At 38.7% G+C, this 24,288-nt stretch overlaps 1 protein-coding gene across 1 annotated transcript in view; it reads left to right on the top strand.

Annotated features, from left to right (window-relative positions):
- Window positions 1-16,166: 16,166 nt before the first annotated feature.
- The window catches only part of APPBP2 (amyloid beta precursor protein binding protein 2), a 49,828-nt gene continuing 41,706 nt past the window's right edge, over window positions 16,167-24,288 (top strand). Inside the window, exon 1 of the mRNA XM_042914734.1 lies at window positions 16,167-16,596. Within this exon, the coding sequence (XP_042770668.1) occupies window positions 16,459-16,596 (138 nt within the window). The 5' untranslated portion in view covers window positions 16,167-16,458. The remainder of the gene's footprint in view (window positions 16,597-24,288) is intronic.

Raw genomic sequence — 24,288 nt, 5'->3', positions numbered from 1 at the left:
TTTGGGCTGATCAGACTCTCTAGAGAAGCCTCTTCTCTTGAATGACAGATGTGGACCTGGATGTTAGCATTCTGGGAGCTGAGTCAGGAAGAAGGACAGGGGTAGGGAAGTATCTCAACAACTATATATATGTGTGTGTGTGTGTGTGTGTGTGTGTGTGTGTGTGTATGTTTTTAATTTATTTTTGAGAGTGAAAGAGTATGAGTGAAGGAAGGGCAGAGAGAGAGAGGGACAGAGGATCCAAAGTGGGCTCTGCACTGAGAGCAGTGAGCCTGATGCGGGGCTTGAACTCATGAACTGTGAAATCATGACCTGAACCGAAATCAAGAGTGGGACACTTAACTGACTGGGCTATCCCGGCACCTCAAGATTTGTTTTAAGAATTTTTATTTAGTATACTTGTTTCTAGTGTGAAACCCTTACCTTCAAATGAACCTGGTATCACCTAGTCCAGTGACCCTGTATTTTACCCTTTCTAAAGAACAAACTTCCATTCTTCTGCCAGGATGGAAGAAGCAAAAGTTGTTTTGTCAGCAGATGTGTGGGTGGGCACCTGGGAGCCTAACATTTCCTAATCAGATTTTCAATCTTTCTGTGTTTAGCCTCTCATTTTCCCCCAATTCAGAAGTGTCTGGTGCCACCAACTTCTGAGTCTTTTATGAGTTTCTCTGATATAAATCAGATTGATTTCCTGTTTTCTCCATTGTTGCCTTAAGATCTGCTAAGTCAGTTGATACCCATCCATCTCCATTCCAGTTGCCAAAATATGATTGCTATTATCATTTTTGTTTTCTTTATCCTTACTTGTTTATTTTGTAAATACCTTCATTGTTTCTATAATGGAGTTTTGCAAGAGGGAACTTTGGCAAACAAAACAAAACAAAAAAGAAACAAAAAAACCCACAGTTGTTCAAAGTACCATTTTAGGGGCGCCTGGGTGGCTCAGTCGGTTAAGCGGCCGACTTCGGCTCAGGTCATGATCTCGCAGTCCGTGAGTTCGAGCCCCACGTCAGGCTCTGTGCTGACAGCTCAGAGCCTGGAGCCTGTTTCGGATTCTGTGTCTCCCTCTCTCTGACTCTCCCCTGTTCATGCTCTGTCTCTCTCTGTCTCAAAAATAAATAAACGTTAAAAAAAATTAAAAAAAAAAACAAAGTACCATTTTAAGTAGAAGTCAGAAATGTGTTAAATATTGTTTAGTAAAAAAATTAATTAAAAAAAAAACAGACGTTGAATTGGCCAAGGTAGTGGACAAATCACACACTTCTACTTCCTATCTTTCCAACTTCCTGATGAAATGATTCAAGAATTGTAAAAAAAAAATTTTTTCTGCAAACTAAAGAGGAACCCATTTCCCACTTTAATCTTGATGTAATTTCTATGGATCTAAGTCTATTGAAAGGTTTGGAGCAGAGAAGCAACTATATAGACAATTTTCTAAAGTTTGGGACTATCTCATTTAGACATAAAAGAAAACAAACAACAAACAAACAAACAAACAAACAACCTTGTGCATTGAGAATTCCCCAAAGATTACCTCTTTTGGGGAAAAAAAATATAAGCTGGTATTGTCTTTATTTTAGGTTCCTAAAAGGTAAGCCACACTTAGATATACTGCATTCATTCAATTCAACAAATATTTATTGAGTACCTGCTATGTGCTGGGTACTGCTCTAGTTACTGGAAATATAACAATGAACAAAACAGACAAAAAACCCTGCCCTTGTGGAACTTCATTCCAGCAGGAGAAGATGCAATAAACAATACACATAATAATTATGAGAATATGTAGTATGTGAGAAGACTGTAAGTGTTATGGGAAAAAATAAAGCAGAGAAAGGAGAGGATCTGGAGTAGATGGGTTGGAGGGCTAGTTACAACATTATTTAGGGTGACCAATGAAGGTCTCATTTGAAAGGTATCATTTGAGTAAAGACTTAAAGAAGGCAAGCAAATTAATAGTGAAGTTATTTGTGGGAAGAGTGTTCCAGGGAGAGAAAACAGAGGGGCAAGATGACCACTGTGGTTGGAATAGAATGAAGAAGAAAGCAGTAGGAGATCAGATCAGGGAGGTGAAGTAGGGTGGGAGGAACTTCAAGTTTTGTGGAGTCTTTTTGGCTATTACAAAGGTTTTGTTTTTACTTTGAGTGAAAGGGGAACCATTGCAGGGTTTTGAGTAGAGGAATAACAAGAGCGAATACAGTGAGATCATTTTAGGAACTATCTCAGCATGTAGGGGAGAGATGATGATGGCTTAGACCAGGCTGGTGGCAATAGATACGGTGTGAAGTAATCAGATTCTACCTACATATAATTTGAAGGAGGAACTAACCAGATTTCCTGGTGGGTAGGATATGCACTGTGAGAAAGAAGGGAATCAAAGGTGATTCCAAATGAATCCTGGGGACTTTCTTATTCCAAAGATAAGTAGAAACTCATAAGTTTCTATGCATTCTCATATGTAGATGCAAAATAACAATGGAATTCTGCTAACTGTTTTAAGGGGAAAAGATCATGATCCTAGGCTGTTATACCTAGCTGTCTCTGAAGTGGCAAATTACTGTGGCAGTCAGAGAGATCAGCTGGCTGAGATCAAACTAATTTTAGGCAACCACAATGGAAAAAGAGAAAATGAGTTAAAAAAAAAAATGTTTATCACAACAGTCAAATGACATCAATGAAATACCTTAAGACCACCACCTCCTTTGCTTTCTTGCCCAGGAGGGTCTTCTCTTGCAGATCCGTTCTGTGCCAATGTATCACCCCTAGAGTAAAGTCTGCCAGCAGAATGCTGCAGCCTTGGCGTGGGAGTCCTAGCTCAGGGGAAATTGAACAGCTCAGTGACTGACACAAGTTCTGAGGGAGTGCAAACCATCTATCAACAGTTTTTTGTCCTTAATAAAAAAATTAATCACAATAAAAAGCTCAAAAAAAGCATGATATATAAGATGTAGTGATAAGCAAAGAAACTGGAAAGCTTAGAGTTAAGTATAAATAGTTGTTGGTAAAGTGATTTTGAAGTTTAAGGTGATTCCTAGAAGAAATTCTTAAAATAGAAGAGACAAAATAAGAAAAATTAATAGCAATCTTGAACTGACTCACAATAAAAGTGAAAGTAGGGTAAAAGGAAGGGGAGAATAAAGTCTTGGTAAAAGTATCCTCTAACATATGCAATAGGAAAAAGTCTCTTCAACCAACGGTGTTGGGAAAACTGGACAGCTACATGCAAAAGAATTAAACTGGACCACTTTCTTACACCATACACAAAAATGAACTCAAAATGGATGAAAGACCTAAATGTGAGACCTGAAACCATAAAAACCCTAGAAGAGGACATAGGCAGAAATGACTCTGATATTTGCCATAGCAACATTTTTCTAGATATGTCTCCTGAGGCAAGGGAAACAAAAGCAAAAATAAACTATTGGGACTTCATCAAAATAAATGCTTCTGCAAAGCAAAGGAAACAATGAACAGTGCTAAAAGACAACCTACTGAATGGGAGAAGATATTTGCAAATGACATATCTGCTAAAGGGTTAATATCCAAATATGTAAGGAATTTCTACAACTCAAAAAACCCCAAATAATCCAAATGGGCAGAAGACATGAAAAGACATTTCTCCAAAGAAGACACCTTGATGTCATTTGACTGTTGTGATGAGCATTTTTTTAACTCATTTTCATCCAAAGAAGCCAACAGACACATGAAAAGATGTTCAACATCACTGATCAATGGGGAAATGCAAATCAAGACCACAATGAGATATCATCTCACACCTGTTGGAATTGCTAAAATCAAAAACACAAGAAACAGCAAGTGTTGGTGAGGATGTGGAGAAAAAGGAAAACTCGTGCACAGTTGGCAGGAATGTAAAATGGTGCAGTCACTGTGGAAAACAATATAGTGGATCCTCAAAAAATTAAAAATAGAATTGCTGTATGATCCAGTATTCTTCTAGTGGGTATTTATCCAAAGAATATGAAAACACCAATATGAAAAGATATGTGCATTCCTATGTTTATCGTTGCGTTATTTACATTACATATATACATAATATATGTGTATATACACATATATACATACTATATACATATATATTGCCATTTGCAACAACATGGATGGATCTAGAGGGTATAATGCTAAGTGAAATAAGTGAGTCAGAGAAAGACAAATACCATATGATTTTATTCATGTGTGAAATTTAAGAAACAAAACAAACAAAGGGGACACCTGGGTGGCTCAGTTAGTTGAGTGTCCGACTCTTGATTTTGGTTCAGGTCATGATCTCACGGTTTGTGGGATCAGGCCATGCCTTGGGCCTGTGCTGACACTGCAGCACAGATCCCTGCTTGGAATTCTCTCTTTCCCTCTCTCTCTAGCCCTCACCCACTCATGCGTGCACACATGCACTCTCTCTCTCTCTCTCTCAAAATAAATAAGCATTTTTTAATTAAAAAAAAAGGAACAAAACAAAAAAGAGACAAACAACAAACCCAGCATCTTAAATATAGAGAACAAACTGGTGGTTACTAGAGGGCAGGTGAATGGAGGGATGGGGGAAATAGGTGAAGGAGATTAAAAGCACACTTATGATGAGCCCTGAATAATGTATAGAATTGTTGAATCACTACATTATACACCTGAAACTAATATAACCCTGTATGTAAATTATACTGGAATTTTTGAAAAATTTAAAAATTACAAATAAACAAATATTTTTTTAAAAGAGATGAGATTAGGACATAGAATGCACAGAGGGAATGCCACGTGAAGACACAGGAAGAAGGTAGCTATCTGCAAGCCAAGATGCAAAGCCTCGGAAAAAATCAACTCTGTCAACATCTTTTTTTGTTTTTTAGAGTTTAAGGAATGCAAGTTTATTTTAATATCCAGAAATAAATAATAATTATTAAAGCACACTAAAATAAACAATTCATGTTGGTAGATCAGTAGATAGTGAAAATGTATTTGACTAAATTCAATAGCTCTGGGTTTTTTTTTTGCCATACAACTTCTCTATATAAGTAAGATATTAAAAATAAATACTAATAAAATATGATACAGACTTTTTTCTCCAAAAAACTAACCCCATAAAAATATAGGCCTTTGCAATTAAATTATGATAGTCATAGAGCACATTTTATATTGGACTTGAGGTGTTTTAGTGAAATGAAAAAAATTTTATGTTTCTCAAGTTTTTGAAATTCTGAAAAGGTAAAATTTGTAAAGAGTTATAAAATTAAATCCATAGTTAAAAAAAGATTTGAATTTAATTAGGAACTAGACAGGTATGTCTATTGTCAACATTATTATTCATTGCCTTAGAAGTTCTTGAGCATCCAATGTCTTGCATAAACACTAGAAAAACAAGAATAAAATGCTCTATTTTTGCTGATGGATTATATTTCCATAAAATGCAAGCAACCAAGAAAAAATTAAAGACGTTTAGAATCCATCACAAAATTGGGTAATGTGGGGGCACCTGGGTGGCTCAGTCAGTTAAGCATCCGACTTCAGCTCAGGTCATGATATCGTGGTTTGTGGGTTTGAGTCCCACGTCGGGTTCTGTGCTGATAGCTTGGAGCCTAGAGTCTGCTTCAGATTCTGTGTCCCCATCTCTTTCTGCCCTTCCTCTGCTTGTGCTCTCTCTCAAAAATAAACATTAAAAATTAAAAAAAAAATAAAATGTTAAAAAAATTGGGTAATGTGAATGGAGGGAATAAACATAAACATAAATCAACCCATTTTGTTCTACTGCAGCAATACTTAGAAAAATATGGGTCAATATGTAGTGGAAATTATTAGTTATAGCAAAAATACCCTGAAAGTACTTAGTAATAAATTTAGGTAAAAGTGATATAAGATTTACATGAGAAACTCTGTCAACATCCTGATCTCAGACTTCTAGCCTCCAAAATTGTGAGAAAAATAAGTTTCTGCTGTTAAGCCAATACATAAAATAAAATAAAATAAAATAAAATAAAATAAAATAACATAAAATAAAATAATTGTTTATAGGGGAGCAAAATTATAGATAATGTATCTTGATGGTTATAAAAAATGTTGTTTCCCATCATAATTCTTAACAATTTATGGGTAACCACATGTAAAAGAGAAAAAGGACTGGAACAAAAATTGCAAACTCAAATGTCCACAGGGGTCAGAGAGGTAACATAGAAGTAGGCAGTCTTACCTTTTTTTTCCCCTTGAAACATAGCTGTATTGTTCAGCTCAGGCCACCATAACAAATACCATAGACTGGTTGGCTTAAACAACAGAAATTTATTTTCCCACAGTTCCAGAGGCTAGAAGTCTGAAAACAAGGTGCTAGTATAATCTAGTTCCGGTGAGAGCTCTCTTCCTGGCTTACAGATGGCTGCCTTCTTGCTGTGTCCTCACATAGAACAGAGAGAGAACAAGCCCTCTGGTATCTTTTCTTATAAAAGAACCAATCCCGTCATGAGAGTCCCACCCTCATGACTGCCTCTGAACCTAATTATTGCTCAAAGGCCCCATCTCCAAATACTATCACTTGAGGGTTAGGACTTCAACATATATATGGGGGGCAGGGGACACAATTCAGCCCATGGCAATGGCCCTCTTCAGTCTTTAATAAAAATGATCATACCATGAGAACAGAGGCATGTTCTACCATAAGAAAACAAAAGTGCAAACAAAGATTATAAATACAAAGTGAGATTTACTTTCCACCTTGAAAAGAAGAACACAAAATGGTGAGAAATATGGTAGACCAGAAGGCACATACCTCCTATAGGGGACCAGCCACCATTTAGTTCCAGATGATTGTTGCCATGCTAGGAGCACCTTATTATAGATCTTCTGGTTTTTCAAGTGTGGCTAGACAGATACCTGCATTTCTATGTGAAATATCCAGAATTTTAAATATTAGCTCAAAAAAATTTAAATACTCTATGAGGCCAAGACAAAAACAAAAAGAAAACCCAACCATATCTGTGGGCTGAATATAAACTATCAATTTGCAACCACTGATATAGGACTTCAAAATTACTAAAGATCAGGAAAGTAAAATACATAGAATGCACGAGCCAAAATAGCAATAATAAGAATAGATATGATTTAAGTACAATAAAAGTAAATGCAGTAAATTCTCCCATTTGTAGGCACTCGTGTTGAGAAAAGAAAATTCCCCAAAGACACACCTGAAATAATATGACTAAAACAGTTTGAAAATAAAGGGAGATGTTTTATATTAAAACATGTGCCAACAAAAGAAGGCTTTTGTGGGTAAAATGATAAGGAAATGTATTGGCTTATATAACTGGAAGGCTAAAGTTAAGGAGGGATTTATGGTTATTTCTATAGCTCAATGATTTCACGAAGGACCCACTTTATTTGATCTGTGTGATTTGTACCCTGCAATATTATATTCATCCTAAACTAGGCTTCCTTTATGATAACAGGATGGTTGCCAGTTACAATCTGAATATAGGTTTTAATGTTTATGGGTAAGTGGAAGAGAGTTGCTCACTTAACAATTTGAAAAAAAAAAAAAAAAAAAAAAGGAAGCCTGTCCCTTTGGTAGATTTGGGACAGTTTAGTAATATGGCTGTTCCTAAACTAATAGAGTTTACCTGGGAATGCCATGTTCTCATTGGCTTAAGTCTTCTATTAGTTATCTATTGCCACATAACAAATTACCCTAAAACTTCATCGCTTAAAGCCACAACAAACATTTATTGCCTCTCAAGGTTTCTTTGGGTCAGGAGGAGCTTAGCTGAGCAGCATTGGCTTGGGATTTCTCATGAAGATTCAGTCAAGATGTCAGGTGGAGTTGCAGTCTTCTGAAATCGCAGCTGAGTGTGGAGGGGCCCCCTTTCAAGATGGTTCACTCACATTGCTGATGCCTCAGCTCCTCTTTTCAGGTCCATTTCACAAGGCTATAGGAGTCATAACATGGTGACTGGCTTACCTCAGAATGAATAATTCAAGGGGAACACTGAGTGGAAGCTATGTCCTTGGAAGTCACATAGTATGCTTTCCACCATATTCTATTTGTCACAGCAGAGAAAGAGAATTCCTTTTTCCCAACAGTTTCAATCAATATTCTAGAATTGTTTCTCATTAGTCTAGCCTGGGTCCTTATCACTGACCAAACCTGAGTCTTGTGCTTGGAGCTGAGGGGTGGGATCAGTCCCATCTAAAACATATGGACTGAAAATGAGGGAAAGAGAGAGTTCCTCAAAGGGAAATCAGGATATTGTTACCAGAAAAGGAAGAAATAGATACAAGACAAGCAAAAATAAAAGATGTCCACTATGGTGGCCATGTATTAATTGAAATTGTTACAGGAAGTGTGCATTACTTCTTTGAAAAAAATTTAAAGACATAAAAAGTTTAAACATATTAACAGTGATTAACATCTACATGGTGGGATTACAGCAAAATTTCTCCTACTTTTCTATTTATTCCAAATTTCTTTTCATGGGTATGTATAACTTTTATAATTAGAAAATAACAATATTATTTTATAAAAGGTAAAATTCACTGGTCTAAAAATGGAAATAGGGTACAGTACTTAAAAAACACAGATTTAAAAAAAATCTATTTAGCCAAAGGGACAGGAAAAAGAAAGGAAACAAGAATATACAATGATAGAAAATGTAAACCATGATCACTAGAGCAAAATTATATATACCACTTATTAATATGAATCTATGTATCTTTTTAAAAGATAAAGTCCAACTATATGCTATATTGACCATAAAAGTGACGTGAAATTGTTGAGAATAAAGTAAAAATCACATCTTTACATTATTGTCTTTCTCTCTGGAAACAAAGCACGTCCTCCTTTTATTAAAAGAATCTTTAAAATGGAAAATATTTTGGGGTGCCTGGGTGGCTCAGCTGGTTAAGCATCCAACTTTGGCTCAGGATCATGATCTTGCAGTTTGTGAGTTCGAGCCCCGCATCTGGCTTTATGCTGACAGCTCAGAGCCTGGAGCCTGCTTCAAATTCTGTGTCTCCCTCTCTCTCTGCTCCTCCCCTGCTCTCCCTCTCTTTCTCTCAAAAATAAAAAAAAAAAAACATTAAAATAAATAAATAAACTAAAATATTAAATCTTTACTTAAAAATTTTTTAATGTTTAAAAAAATTTTTTAATGTTTTTTGTTTGTTTTGTTTATTTTTGAGAGAGGGAAAGAGAGACAGAGCACAAGATGGGGAGGGCAGAGAGAGAGGGAGACACAGAATGCAAAGTAGTTTCCAGGCTCCAAGCTGTCTTGCACAGAGTCTTATGGGGCTCGAACCGACAAACCACAAAATCATAACCTGAGCCAAAGTCAGACACTTAACCGACTGAGCCACCAGATGACCCTAAAATGCAAATGCATCATGGGAATTACCCCCAAAACCAAGAGTACACTGTACACACTGCATGTTAGCCAATCTGACAATAAATTATATTTATAAATAAATAAATAAATAAATAAATAAATAAATAAAATGTAAAAATAATCTTTTCTACTTAATATAGTCTTGGTGAATAGTCAATTATATTGCCTTGTACTCCCCTGGCCAAAGGTGGACATGTAACCCAAGCTAACCAATCAAACTCTCTATTCCTGGAATTTGAATCTTGAGTCATGTGATCTGAGAACCAAAAAGGGTTGGAGCTGTTTTATCTGGCTAATGATCAGCATCTTCAAGATGTCAATGTCCTATTTAGATCTTTGCCATAATCCATGCCCATCACTGCTGTACTTTTCTCCTTCTGGATCTCAGAGGTTCTTAAGAGACAAATTCTTTCTCCTCCCTCATGGGCACTTTCTGTACGTTGGATTTTCTGCCCCTGTGACAGGTTGCCAGTGACCAGCTCTGGGAGGCTGTGTAAGGCTCTTGGGCACAGAAATTGTTCTGAGCAACTCTTGGGATGCTGAAAGCCCTTCATAAATGCTGGTTACCCCCAAATAATTAAAGAAAGTCATTCTACTACTCTCCTATCATGCTGGAGAGCCCTGTGATGTTGTCTTAGGCTCATCTGCCTGGGCCCGTCATCAGGCAGCCCTTCCCACTGTACATTCTTACTGCCTTTCTGGATTCTACTTATGAAAGTAAACCTTCTGCACTCAGACCACCCTAAATCTTCTTTTCATAGCTACTCTAGGATCCATACAGAGATGTGGAAGTGAAGGGTAGTTGTGGTCAGGGTACAGCATGTAGGGCACTTCCTCCATTATCAGGTTTCTATTCTTTTTCTCTGGAATCTCTGGAATACACAGTCTTCCTTTCTTTTTATATACTCTCTTGTCTTCAACTATCATAAACAATCATCATTTTACTTTGGGTTTTCCCTCTTCATTCTTTCTCTTTTCCTGGGACACTGGCTGGTGTAAGGGAGGGGGAAGCTCTACTGATCAAATCTACTGAATTGTCCATGCATATAAGTTCTTTCTGTTTCCCTGCAGGGCCTAGACTTTAAAATGCAAAGGCAAATAAAAGGTTCCTTGTTTTCCCTCTTCCATGTCCTCTCACTAAAAACAAATGGCATAGAACCATTCTGTCTGCTGTCTCAATGTGGAGGGAGGGGGAGGACTGTTGCTGTACATATTTTAAAACTGATAACCACATAAGCTGTGTGAACATCCTTAAATATACGTCTATTTGAACACGTGAGGAAACATCTATAAATTAAGTTGGAATTTGAATATTTTTAATGTGAATTTTGGTGGAACACAAAAATATTCTAATACATTTCACAGTCATTAGGATGGCTACTATTCAAAAAATGAAAAAATGGAATTTTTTTTAGTGTTAGTGAATATGTGCAGAAATGGAAACCCCTGTGAATCGCTGGTGGGAATATAAATGGGGGTGGAAAACAGTTTGGCAGTTCCTCAAAAAGCTAAAGGTAAAATGACCAAAATGTCCAGCAATTATACTCCTAGGTATATGTCTAAAAATATTGAAAACAGGGACTCAAACAGATGTTTGTATACTTCTGTTCATAGCAGTGTCATTCACAATTGCCAAAAGTTGGAAAAAGTGGCCATGAACAAATGACTGGATAAATAAATGTGTTATATACATACATTGGAATATTATTCAGCCTTAAAAAAGAATGAAAGTAGAAAAAACAAAAACAAAAACAGAAAACAAATAATAGGGGTGCCTAGCTGACTCAGTTGGTTGAACATGTGACTCTTGATCCTGGGATTGTGAGTTTGAACCCCAGGTTGGATGAGATTACTTAAAAACAAAATCCTTAAAAAAAATGAATGAAATTCTGATACATGTTACAACATGGATGAACCTTGAAAACATGCTAAATGAAATAAACCAGGCACAAAAGGACAAATGCATGATTCCACTTATATGAGGTACTTAGAATAGGCAAACTCATAGAGACAGAAAGCAGATTAGAGGTTACCGGGGACGGGAAGAGGGGGTAAATCGGGAATTATTGTTTCATGGATACAGAGTTTTTGTTGGAGATGATGAAAAAGTTATGGAAACGGATAGTGGTGATGACTGCACAACACTGTTAATGTACTTAATGCATTGTACATTTAAAAACAGCTAAAATAGTAAATTTAATGTTATGTATATTTTGCCACAATTTTTAAAAAAGGAACAAAACACTTTAAAGAGTATGTTTTTGAAAATTTGAGTGTAAAATAAATATTTTACAAAGCAGCAAATTGTGTGGTTCGCCCCCCCCCCCAAAGAGAGGTAGGAAGGCCATTTATCAATCTAATTACCAAATGTTCACTTTATGTCTGCTAGTGCACCAAGACATAAGGCTTTGTATCTGAAACACACACTATTTATGGTCCAGTCCTCAAGATGTTAATGAGCACTGTGGGGAGATAAGGCATCCATGCATGATATAATTGATGTAAGACATCATTATAAGAGATGTTACAGGGTAGATTATAATGTGATCTCTTAGTTTTTTCTCTTCTCTGGAATACACAGTCTTCCTTTCTTTTTATATACTCTCTTGTCTTCAACTATCATAAACAATCATCAAGATTTTTTTTTCCCACACTTGAAACCTTTCCCAAGTCTGCCTTTGTATCTTATAGATATATCATACTTTAAAAGTCCAAAACTGGACCTAAGCTCTTCAGTATGTTGTTAAGCTCAGTAAATGTGTTCACCGTACATTTTGTCATCTAAGTTAAAAATATGTATATTTTTTGTATATTTTAACTAAAATGTTCAGTGGGGCATTAGAGGTGAATGGGATCACTCAGGTAGGATAATGGCATTTCTCTAGGATGGCTCAAGAGTTATTACTATATCACTTACCTTGTTCCTATTTCTACCTCATTGAAAAAGCTAAAACTTTTCACTGTCACTATTGAAGAACTACAATTTTCACTCTTTTCCATGTGTTTTTTACATTCTGATAATTAGGAAATTTCCCCCAAATTCGTGGTGTAGTGTCATGGCAAAATGAACTTACTTATAATTGTTCAAATGAATCTATTCAAATGTTCTTTTCCTATGAATTTCATTGCAACTAAAAATACTTTGAGAACTGACCTACATTGGAACCGTTATAGCATTACTATATCCCAAACCAACTCAGTATCTCTTTAGTACTCCCACAATGTCCTGTGCAAACTATCACAGTATTTCTCACACTGTATTATTATGTGTCTGTCTTTCCAAGAATGATCTGTAAGCCTTTATTCCATACAATGGACCAGCATCAGCAGCATAAGTTTTCTAGGGATATGGGTAATAGTACAGAGGAATGAGAATTGGGCCGAATCTCCTATCTGCATTATTTTCCCAAATAACAAGAACTTGTTGACAAACCCTTGCTCTGTTCTTCGGTGGCTGCAAGTTACATGACCTAGTCATTTTGCCTCTATGATGTGTGATGTCATAGGTGTGCCTTGACAATCTTATTTCTGAGGTCCATGTGATTTTTGGTCTGTGGCTAACGGGTGTTGAATATGTGGATTTAGACTTGGAGGGTTCTGAAAAAGATTCTTCAAATTTAGGACAAAAATCATTGTCTCTATGCTGATACTCTATGGTTGGACAATTCATCAGAAAGTTAAGATTGTCTAGCATGGGTTGTGAATTGTATCATTTCATGAATGCATTTATATCCTTAGTAATACGTAGCCCTGCAAGGGAATAGGTTCAATATGCAGTCTAAGGTGATGCGTTCCTGAACTTTAGGGGACTGGAATGGGGTGTTCCAGTGATCTACTATAGCATAATAAACCACCCAACCTTAGTGGTATATTAACAATCACTTTATTATGCTCCTGTGGTTGAGGAACTCAGAGAAGAACAGGGATGCTTGTCTCAGCTCCATGGTGCTTAAGCCCTCATCTGGGAACACTGGCTTAGGGTGACTCAAATGTATTGGGAGTTGGAATCATCTGGAAGCTTCTTCACTGAAATAACTGGCACCTGAGCTGGGATGACTCAAAAGTTGTACTCACCTGGAATTGTTGACTGGAGCACTTACGCATAGCATCTCCATGTGGCTTGGGTTTTTTGAGAGCATGGTTGCCTCATGGTAGTTCCTCTTTTTAATATGGTGGCTCAGGAATCCAAAAATTAGTATTCCAGAGAATAAAGTGGACTCTGTATGGCTTTTTCTGACCTAGTATCACTTCTGCTGAACTTTCCTTGTTGAAGCAGACACAATCTAACCACATTCAAAAGGAAGGTACTTAGACCCCACAACTCGATTAAGGGAGTAATTGCAATTTAAAAATGGTCACGATGTAGATTGCCTCTTAGGATTCTTTTTGGACCAGGTTCATGCCTCATATAGCTTTGTATGCTAGAAAGACTTCTGCCAAATTTGAGGCTACCAAGGCTTAAAGATGGATTTGGTGCACTGTAGAGGTAACTTCATGATAAAAGGGACATCTGTCCATCAAATGTATAGGTGGTCATGACAAATTAGTAGGCCTCTTCTGTATTCTACCCTCCTATAGCTAAGAGTGCATGATTCTGGACCTTCTGGCTCTTCCATCATCGATGATTTCTGTCTTCTTTCTGACACATAAATCTGATCCTTTTACTTCCCTGTTTACAATCCTTTAAGGATTTCCTATTATCTCTAAGATAAAGTCCCAGTCCATTAGCATTACATATAAGCCCCTTTATGATCTGGCCCTGACCACTGAAAACTCAGATGCTATGCTATTGTACAATATATGGCAAGACATTATTTATATAATTATTGAGTTCAAATCCAAGTTCTGCTGGGACTCATTAATTTCCTAGGCACAAGGGAGAACCGTTCTTCCCTCAGTTGATGGTAGTGTACAAGAAAAATAGCCTAGTTTCCACTGGTTTCTTTGTTAAGCCAGTTCTTGAGGGCCCAAACCTGCAGATGGGTCTAGTTCTGGAGTCAATGCTCCCCTTTGATGCTTAGTCCTTTGTACACATGCCAGCTATTGGTCCTGATTCCTCCAACCCTCATGTTGAATTGTTTCTTGGGGGTCCTGTCCTTTCAGGCAATCTGTCACCCTTGGTCAGGGCTTCCCAGTCCATCAAACACATTTTAATAACTTTCAATCTTAAAACAATGAAGAAGGGATCAAGAGGCCTGTTTGTCCATTGAGACCCCTCTGTCTATATACATTTTTGATGTCTAACTCTGCCCAGCAGCATCTAAGGTCCATATAGCAATCAATAAATGTGTCTGACACAGCTCAATCTTTTTATAGGACTTGAGCCCAGGTCTTGATTCAGTCAAAATTTCCTAGAACATCTGCATTCAATTTCAGGGCATTCATGGATCTGTTGAGGTAAGATTGCTGGATAAAATACAGATGCCTAGTCGAATGTGAATTTCAGGTGAACAATGAATAATTTTTTAGTATAAGTATGTCCCATGCAACATTTGCATGGATAATATACGGATAATTATACATTTTTGTGGAAAAAGGTCCAAACAGCCTCAAAAGATGTAAGAACTCCTGATGCAGAATTTGTTGGAAGAAACTGATGTGCTAGAGTGACTTGAAATGGGTGCGTAAAACTACTGTACACAACATACTTATATTAAAAGCCATTCAATGTTTATCTGAAATTAAAATGTAACTGGGCATTTATATATTTTTTCTACTTGCTCAGTCTGCAACCCTACCTTATGGCCAACCAGAGCTTTCCTAGATTCATGGATTATAGAACTGGTATAGACTGAGAAAAGAACTGTGTTTCTTTTTTGCCAAATTATTTAGACATTTAACATAGAAATACCAAGGTGAACTCCAAGAACCACTTCCAATTCCTTTAGCTCTAAATGTCAGGACATATTATCATTATTGTCTCCAAGTTTTGCATTGTTATAAAGTGACTATGAAACAGTGTCATCAATTACGGCCAGTAACTTCCTTGTTAAATTCCTAGAGCAGAAAGATATTGCATAAAGTTGTTGAGATGGCCGACTTGGAAAATTAAGTTACATAAATAGCAGATGTTCAGGCTGAGTAAGGAAGGGAGCTGAAACAAGTTTTCTCAATTATTCAACAATCCCCTGAGGCTGGGACTAGAATTATGGGAGAAAATTGAAATCTTGATTTCTATCTCACCATTGACCCCTGACACAGCCAGCAATTAGCCCTTTTTCTCTCACCACTATTTGTAATTCCATAATCAGGCTAACCTTCCTACCAAATTCTTCTACAGCAGGAAGGAGTTTTCTTCTTATTTTTTGTTTGTAAGTTTTCTTTGGAAAAAGAAAATATTGTAAAAAGTTCAAAAATGCAAGTGGTTAGTTATACAATGACCTATGCCGACACTTAGTTCCTGGACCGAAGGTTCGTAAGTTGGCTTAAGGACCCGAATCTAAAGAAGGGTGTTGAGACCCATGTGAATCCCCTGAATGCCTAATTTTCAGTGTGCAGATACTGTGCACTTTTGTGAAGGATCCAAACTTTTACCTGAGCCGCGATACGGTCCATGCCTAGGAACTGCCGTGGCACGACTGACGCGCCCGTGTAATCGGGAACGCTAGAGCGTTACTCGTCTTAGTGTAAAAAGTCCACCCCCACCCACCCAATTGCGGCCCCTTCGGAAAGTACGTTCTCTGCGAAAAGAACCACCACTCTTTTCTTCCCAAGTTTTCCGCCTGCCGCAGTCCTTCCCTCCGGCGCGTCAGCGTGCGCTGACGTCATGACGCCGCACACGCAGCCCCGCCCCTGCAGAGCTCGGTGCTGGGACGGAACCCGGGTTTCTCTCAAACCCGGAATGTGAGGCCTGGGCTTGGCTCTCCCTGGACCCGTGCGCCGCTGTTTACCCGGGCCTGGGTGCGCCGCTGCTGCCCTACAGCTCGCCCCGAAGGAGCCAGGGTGGCCGTGCGCTTCTGCCGTGTGCCCGCGTGGCTGCCGCCGCCCGTCCGAATCCTCCGGGGCCGCAGAGGAGTTCGCTACGGAGGGAGGCGGGGGCCTTCGGGAGGAGGAGGCGGAGGAGGCGGAGGAGGAGGGAAGGAAGATGGCGGCCGTGGAACTAGAGTGGATCCCAGAGACTCTGTATAACACCGCCATCTCCGCTGTCGTGGACAACTACATCCGTTCCCGCCGAGACATCCGCTCCTTGCCCGAGAACATCCAATTCGATGTTTACTACAAGGTACGCACCGTAGGCCTGCTCTCCGCTCCCCTGCTGCAACCCCTAGGGCCGCACCCCCTTCCACGTCTGCGAGCCCCCGCAGTTAACCCCTCACCCCTCGTAGCAGGATCGCCTCCCCAGACATCTGGCGCGGTCTCGTGGTTGCCAGGATAGGAATACTCTGTCTCCATATCCTCTGTCTCTCAAGTTCTTGGGCCTTGATTGGTATCTCTTCCTAATGAATCTTTCCCCGTATTTTGGTGTTCCCTCCAACACCGTGCCCCCCACCCCCATAGGCCTTTTGCTTGGACTTCCTCTATTGCTCCCCTGTCCCACTCAGTTCTTTACTTCTAACCTGTGTCTTCAGAATATTTTCTCCCTTTTTACCCATATTAAGTGTCAGCATCAGCTGAACTTTTTGCTCTGCTCTTATCCCCCCTTCCTACTTACTTTCTCCTCTTGCCAAGCATTTTTTTTTTTTTTTCCTGCTTCGTGTTCGTTTCGCCTTTCGTGTTCTTCCTTCCTAATTGAGAGGGAGATGAGGAATTAGTAGAAGTAGTTGTCTGCTTTATTGGCATTTTTTTTAAACTTTGGTTTTTGTTTATACTTGAGGTTGAATTGGAGATTTTGTTAATATGTGAGTGGTGGTGAACTATTTGAAAGGAAGGGGGAAAATCTTTCCTGAAAGAAAAAATACTTTAGAATTTAAGTTACGTTCATGTATTTGAAAGTTGCAATCTTGCCGCATTCCTAAATAGCTGCCCCTCAAAAATATGAACAAAAAGTCTCCCAAGTCACTCTCCAAGGAGTTTCAGAGGTAAATGTCTTAGACTTGGACAGTTTTTGCAGTGTTCAGAGAGGGAGGAGATACTTTACGGACTCGGAGCCTCCCTTTTCCTCTCCCCCTACATTTGAAAGTGAACAGTGGATTTATTATTCAGTCCTCACTGCCTTGAATCTGCGTAGATAACCCCTACTTGCCAGTAGCCACCCGTGCAAAATGTGACCAGAAGTGGAATATGACTTATTTTTTAGATCTTAAATACTTCCTCTTGATTACTAAGTTGGCAGAACACAGTGTAAATTGATATTTAACAGATGTGTATATTCTTATGTATGTATGAGGTTTTATGGCAGTTGTTTTATTGGGAAGATTGCCCACCTTCTCCACCCCACAATATTTTTTCAGAAAGCAACTGACTTGCTATATTCTACTCAAGCCAGCTGCTTTACACCAATTCTAATAATTAAAATGTCCCCCCCCCCCATAAATATTTGGAGAGGATTTATTTTGGTTATTCATTTTATTATTTGGGCCCCTAAAGTAAAGAAAGCCTCCATTCATTCAAATCCCTTTGATACATTGATTTGCTTTTGTGTATATCTAAGGAAACTTTGTATATTTGAGATCCATTCCTCCCAAGGAAGGGTGAGTTTAGATTTGTCTTTCTCAACCTGGGAAACTACAGCTTTGTGTGTATGCTTACTCTGTCCATTTTATTAAATTTTGTGTAATCTTTTACACTCCGTAGAGGAGAACGTTGGAAATTCAAGCTAAGTACATTTAGTAGTTGAATTCCCTCAAAATACTTGAACATCTTTTAGTAACTTGTGCTTCTAATTGAAGCCTTTCATTTGAAGATTATCATTAGTATAAACAGATGCTGCTTTTGCCACATTTTCTGTTTCAAATAGTTAACAAAGTTTTAATATTGTTTCTTTTTGGTACACTTTTACTTCTAAATAGTTGTATGTATCTTGGAGTATGGCATTGCGCTAAAGTGAAGGAAGGTATTTAATGTGTTCCTGGAACTGTGATAAGTGCTTTTACACGTCTGGTTTAATCCTCACAATTAAACTGTAGAGTAAGGTATAACCCTGTATTAAGGGTGAGAAAGTTAAGTAATTTAATCAAGGTCTAATATTTAGTATTTAGTTCCTACCTATCTTGCCTTCTTGCTCGAGAAGATTTTGCATTTTGAGGTAATCGATTATTTCATGAAAGACATTTATAGAACTAATTCCCTGGACTTGAATCTTTGATAGAAATATAAGGAACTTTTCTTGCTTTAAACCACCGTTTTGGTACATAAATATAAAATGCTTTTTAAGCATTTTAATGCATGTAAATATAAGATACCCCTTGCCCAGTTTTTGAGCATTTTAAGAGATTGCTTATAGTTTCCAATTTTATCCAATTTAGAGCCAAGGAGAAATTCATAATCAGATTCCTTCAGCAGTCCCAACTTCCATCAATAGGCATAGTTATAGACAAAATCATAGTATTTGTGGAACCAAAAAAATACCCAATTCCCCTTGATCGTTGTAGTCCAGTGTCACTGTTAATTTTTGTGAGTAGCTTCAGGCAAAGGCACAGTCATAAAGCTTTAGGAGATGGGGTAATGGAATGAATGGAAGGTGAAGTAGGCATGCTGACTTTTCCCTAAGTAAGGAAAGGAAGGGAGAAATATGTTGATATGTAGAAAGGGTAAAGTGTGAAGGGATTTTTTTTTTTTTTTTAATGTTTACTTACTTTTGAGAGAGAGAGACATAGTATGAGCAGGGCAGGGGCAGAGAGAGAGGGAGACACAGACTCTGAAGCAGGCTCCAGGCTCTGGGCTCTCAGCACAGAGCCCGACGCAGGGCTCAAACTCATGGACCGTGAGATCATGACCTGAGCCAAAGTTGGAAGCCCAACCGACTGAGCCACCCAAGCACCCCAGGATTTTTTTTTTTTTAAAGCATGGACGACATTAGAATATATTGGCTGAATTTATTGGCTGAAAATGGAATGAGAGTTTAATTGTATAAGTTAGGTGCGAAATGAATTATGGAGTGGAGACCTGGAACAAGAGAATTAATTAATGAGTCTTGCCTCTTCCTTCATGTGTAAATTAAGGTATGGGTCTTAAATTGTAGTTGGAGAAAGAGTACTTTTTTCTCTAAGATCAAATGGAACAAGTTAGGGACTTCAGGTGTCAGCATAGCTAAGTTTGCAAAGAATGGTTATCCTGAATAAGGAGGTAAGATCATCTGCTGAGAGTAAGGGATAGGAGTGGTGTGGTTTCTATGTAGGGAAGCTAAACTGAAGTTGGAAGTGGCTGTTGATGTATATGGGAAGGGAAGTTTATTAACAATTTGTTTTAAAAAGTGACAGGTGGGGCGCCTGGGTGGCTCAGTCGGTTAAGCGTCCGACTTCGGCTCAGGTCATGATCTCACGGTCTGTGAGTTCAAGCCCCGCATCGGGCTCTGTGCTGACAGCTCAGAGCCTGGAGCCTGTTTCAGATTCTGTGTCTCCCTCTCTCTCTGACCCTCCCCCGTTCATGCTCTGTCTCTCTCTGTCTCAAAAATAAATAAACGTTAAAAAAAAAAAAATTAAAAAAAAATCTTTTAAAAAAAAAAAAAATAAAAAAAAAATAAAAAGTGACAGGTGGAGGAGCGCCTGGGTGGCTCAATTGGTTAAGCTTCTGATTTCATCTCAGGTCATGATCTTGTAGTTGGTGAGTTTGAGCCCCACATCGGGCTCTGTGCTGACAGCTCTGAGCCTGAAGCCACTTCAGATTCTGTATCTCCCTCTCTCTCTGCCCCTCCCCCGCTCATGCCCTGTCTCTCTCTGTCTCAAAAATAAATAAACATTAGAAAATATATTTTTTTAGGGGCGCCTGGGTGGCGCAGTCGGTTGGGCGTCCGACTTCAGCCAGGTCACGATCTCGCAGTCCGTGAGTTCGAGCCCCGCGTCAGGCTCTGGGCTGATGGCTCAGAGCCTGGAGCCTGTTTCTGATTCTGTGTCTCCCTCTCTCTCTGCCCCTCCCCCGTTCATGCTCTGTCTCTCTCTGTCCCAAAAATAAATAAATGTTGAAAAAAAAAATTAAAAAAAAAAAAGAAAATATATTTTTTTAAAGTGACAGGTGGAAAAAAATAATAAAAATTTTAAAAACTTTTAAAAAGTCACAGGTGGTATAGATGGGTCAATAAAAATCCATATGTTGTAAAATAATGTCTTTGAATCTGTATAGCTTTTAACCAGGAGTGCTCAACCATTTAGGTATAGAAATGGAAAGATAAATAGAAGGAATTGTAAAGCTGTGTACCAAGTGAAAGCAAATATAGAGTGAAGGGCTGGGTTTTTAAAGAATGAAGTTTAGGATCTTTTTAACTGCTGACTGGTCTGTTTTGTGTCCTATTCCAATTACAAAATTGGCCATAGAGTTAAGTTTTGGCTAGGTGAGGTGTTTCAGTAATGTGTTCTGTTTATTTATTTTTAATTTTTTTTAATTTAAAAAAAGTTTATTTTATTTTATTTTTGAGAGACAGAGAGAGACAGCATGAGTTGGGGAGGAGCAGAGAGAGAGGGAGACACAGAATCCGAAGCAGGCTCCAGGCTCTGAGCTGTCAGCACAGAGCCCAATGCGGGGGCTCAAACTCACAAACTGTGAGATCATGACCTGAGCCACAGTCAGACGCCTAACCAACTGAGCCACCCAGGCGCCCATAATTTTTTTTGTTGTTTTTTAATTTGAGAGAGAGCATGCAAGTGGGGCTGAAAGGGGAGGGGGAGAGACAGAGAGACAGACAGAGAATCTTAAGCAGACTCCACAGAGCATGAAGTCCTGACACAGGGTTCAATCCCATGACCCTGGGATCATGACCTGAGCTGAAATTAAGAGTCTGATGCTCAATTGGTTGAGACACCCAGGCGCCCCAGTGTGTTCTATTTATTATTTTTAGGTTTTTTTTAAGTTTGTTTATTTTTGAGAGAGAGAAAGAGAGCGTATAAGCAGGGGAGAGGCTGAGGAGGTGGGGGACAGAGGATCCGAAGAAGGCTGGGCTGACAGCAGAGAGCCTGATGGAAGGCTTGAACTCCCAATGGCAAGATCACAACCTGAGCCAAAGTCAGATGCGTAACTGACTGAGCCACCCAGGTGCCCCAATTTATTATTTTTAGTCTTAACTTCAATGATTTTGGCTTTGTCTCATGCAGAAAACTGTACAAATTAATGCCTTTACTTGGTATTAGAGTCAATTTTTTTCTTTTTCTATGTATATTTCTGTTGTATAGCTATATAAAGCCTCAACTAATATCCTTGGTACTCTTTTAAAATTGGCTGGTAACAAATTGAAAAAAAAATTCTTGCAACATATTTGACAGCCAAAGAATTAATAATCTTTTCATATAATGAGCTCTTGGGATTAATAAATTGAGAGCTAAAAACTTTATGGGGGAAGGGCATAAAGAACATAAATAGCCCAACATACCATGTATCTCTGGATGGTAAGGTAGTATGTTATAATGTCAGCTCATCTCAATTTAAGCTGTGAATTCATCTGATATATGAATCAGATGCTCAAAACTTTACCAGTACAGGAAAGTGACTAAATATGAAGTTCATCTGGAGAAATTGCTTACATGAGAATAAAGGAGTCAAAGAAATTTCCAAGATGCACAATATTTAGGAGACATATACATTATAATGTAGTCCAGTGCATTAGAAAGCTACATATTTTATTTATTTGAGAGAGAGGGTGTGTGTGCGTGTGCATGTGCACACAAAAGCAGGGGAAGGGAGAGGGAGAGAATCTCAAGTAAGCTGCCATGCCTAGCACAGAGCCTGACGTGGGGCTCCATCTCTTGATCCTGAGATCATGACCTGAGCCGAAATCAAGAGTCAGATGCTTAACCAACTGAATCACTCAGGCACCTTAGAAAGCTACATATTTTAAAACTGTGTAGCATTGGCACAAGAACAGCAGAGAGATAAATTGATTCATAGAACATAGTAGGCAGTCTAAATAGAAGTGAAAGCACATTTAAGAATTTGTTAAATGATACGGGGCGCCTGGGTGGCTCAGTTGGTTGAGTGGCCGACTTCAGCTCAGGTCATGATCTCATAGTTTGTGGGTTCAAGCCCTGCGTTGGGCTCTGTGCTGACAGCTCAGAGCCTGGAGCCTACTTCAGATGCTGTATGTCCCTCTCTCTCTGCCCCTTCCCACCTCCTGCTTGCGCGCGCGTGCGCACACACACACTCTCAAAATTAAAATAAACATTAAAACAAAATTTCAAAAAGAATTTGTTAAATGATTAAGTAAAGAGACAATGCTATATTTTAATTTTTTTAAGTTTATTTATTTTGGGAGAGAGAGAGCGAGCAGAGAGGGACAGAGAAGAAGAGAGAGAATCCCAAGCAGGCTACATACTGTCAAAACAGAACCTGACTCAGAGCTTGAACTCACAAACCATGAGATCATGACCTGAGCCGAAATCAGGAGTTGGACATTTAACTGATTGAACCACCCAGGCAGGCACCCCAGAGACAATGCTATATTTTAATGCTTTATTTACTTTTGAGAGAGAGAGCATGCCTGCAAGCGAGCAAGGAAGGGGCAGAGAGAGAGGGAGACACAGAATCTGGAGCAGACTCCAGGCTCTGAGCTACACTTAACTAACTGAGACACCCAGGTGCCCCAACAGTGCTGTATTTTAATTGGGGAAAATATTTTTGAGACAGAGAGAGACAGGGCATGAACGGGGGAGGGTCAGAGAGAGAGGGAGACAGAATCCGAAGCAGGCTCCAGGCTCTGAGCTGTCAGCACAGAGCCCAATGCGGGGCTCGAACTCACGGACCGTGAGATCATGACCTGAGCCGAAGTCGGACGCTCAACCGACTGAGCCAGCCAGGTGCCTTAATTGGGGAAAATAAAATACATTGGGCAGCTGGCTGTTTGGGGGAATATATTCACACTATATATTAAAATGACTTCCAGGTGTATTAAAGATTTAAGTATGGCAAATGAAATCATATAAGTATCAGAATAAATTATTGGGCCATTATTCTGTTGTGGGAAATGACTGAAATTTCTTCTTTGAAGAAATTATTAAGGTGCTTTACAAATGTAAAGAATGTCAAACATTATAGGGGCACCGGCTGGCTCAGTCAGTTAAACATTCGATTCTTGATTTCAGCTCAGGTCATGATCTCAAGGTTTGTGGGATTGAGCCCCAAGTGATTCTCTCCCTCTCTTTCTGCCCCTCACCTCACTCGCATGTGCATGTGCGCTGTCTCTCTCTCTCTCTGAAAATAAACATAAAAAATAAATAAATAAGTAAATTTAAAAAGTCAAACATTATAAAAATAAGTAACGTAAAAGATGAAGTCCTACGTTACTCATTTTGCCGACACTGTGATGCCATCTTGGCATGGAGAAGGCTTTTCTAAGCGTGAAACCAGAACCTAGAAGGAAAAAAATCAATACTTCTAAGTACATTAAAAAAGTAGGAAAAAATGTAAGCATTTTTAAAGACTATGGAAACGACAGCATTTGACACATGGGTTATATTTTTTCTTCTTTTTTTTTTAATGTTTATTTATTTTTGAGAGAGCAAGAGATAGCTTAAGCAGTATGGTAGGGGCAGAGAGAGAGAGGGAGACAGAGAATCCCAAGCACTGTCATAACAGAGCCTGATGCAGGGCTCAAACCCACAAACTGTGAGATCATGACCTGAGCCGAAATCAAGAGTTTGGATGCTTAACTGACTGAGCCAGGTAGGTGCCGTGCCCCCTCCTGTTTTTTCTTTTTAATGTTTATAAGGGGTGTATTTTCTAATTGAGAAAGATGTAATACTAATCAGTATGTGAAGAATAACCAACTCATTTCCAGAAGACCTGAACAGCCAGCTCATACAAGAGGAAGATATGAATGGCCAGTAAACATCAA

This window comes from Panthera leo, chromosome E1, assembly GCF_018350215.1.
Source record: "Panthera leo isolate Ple1 chromosome E1, P.leo_Ple1_pat1.1, whole genome shotgun sequence".
Lineage (NCBI taxonomy): Eukaryota > Metazoa > Chordata > Mammalia > Carnivora > Felidae > Panthera > Panthera leo.
The sequence above is the reverse complement of the archived record's forward strand: the minus strand, read 5'-3'. Positions and strand labels throughout refer to the sequence as shown.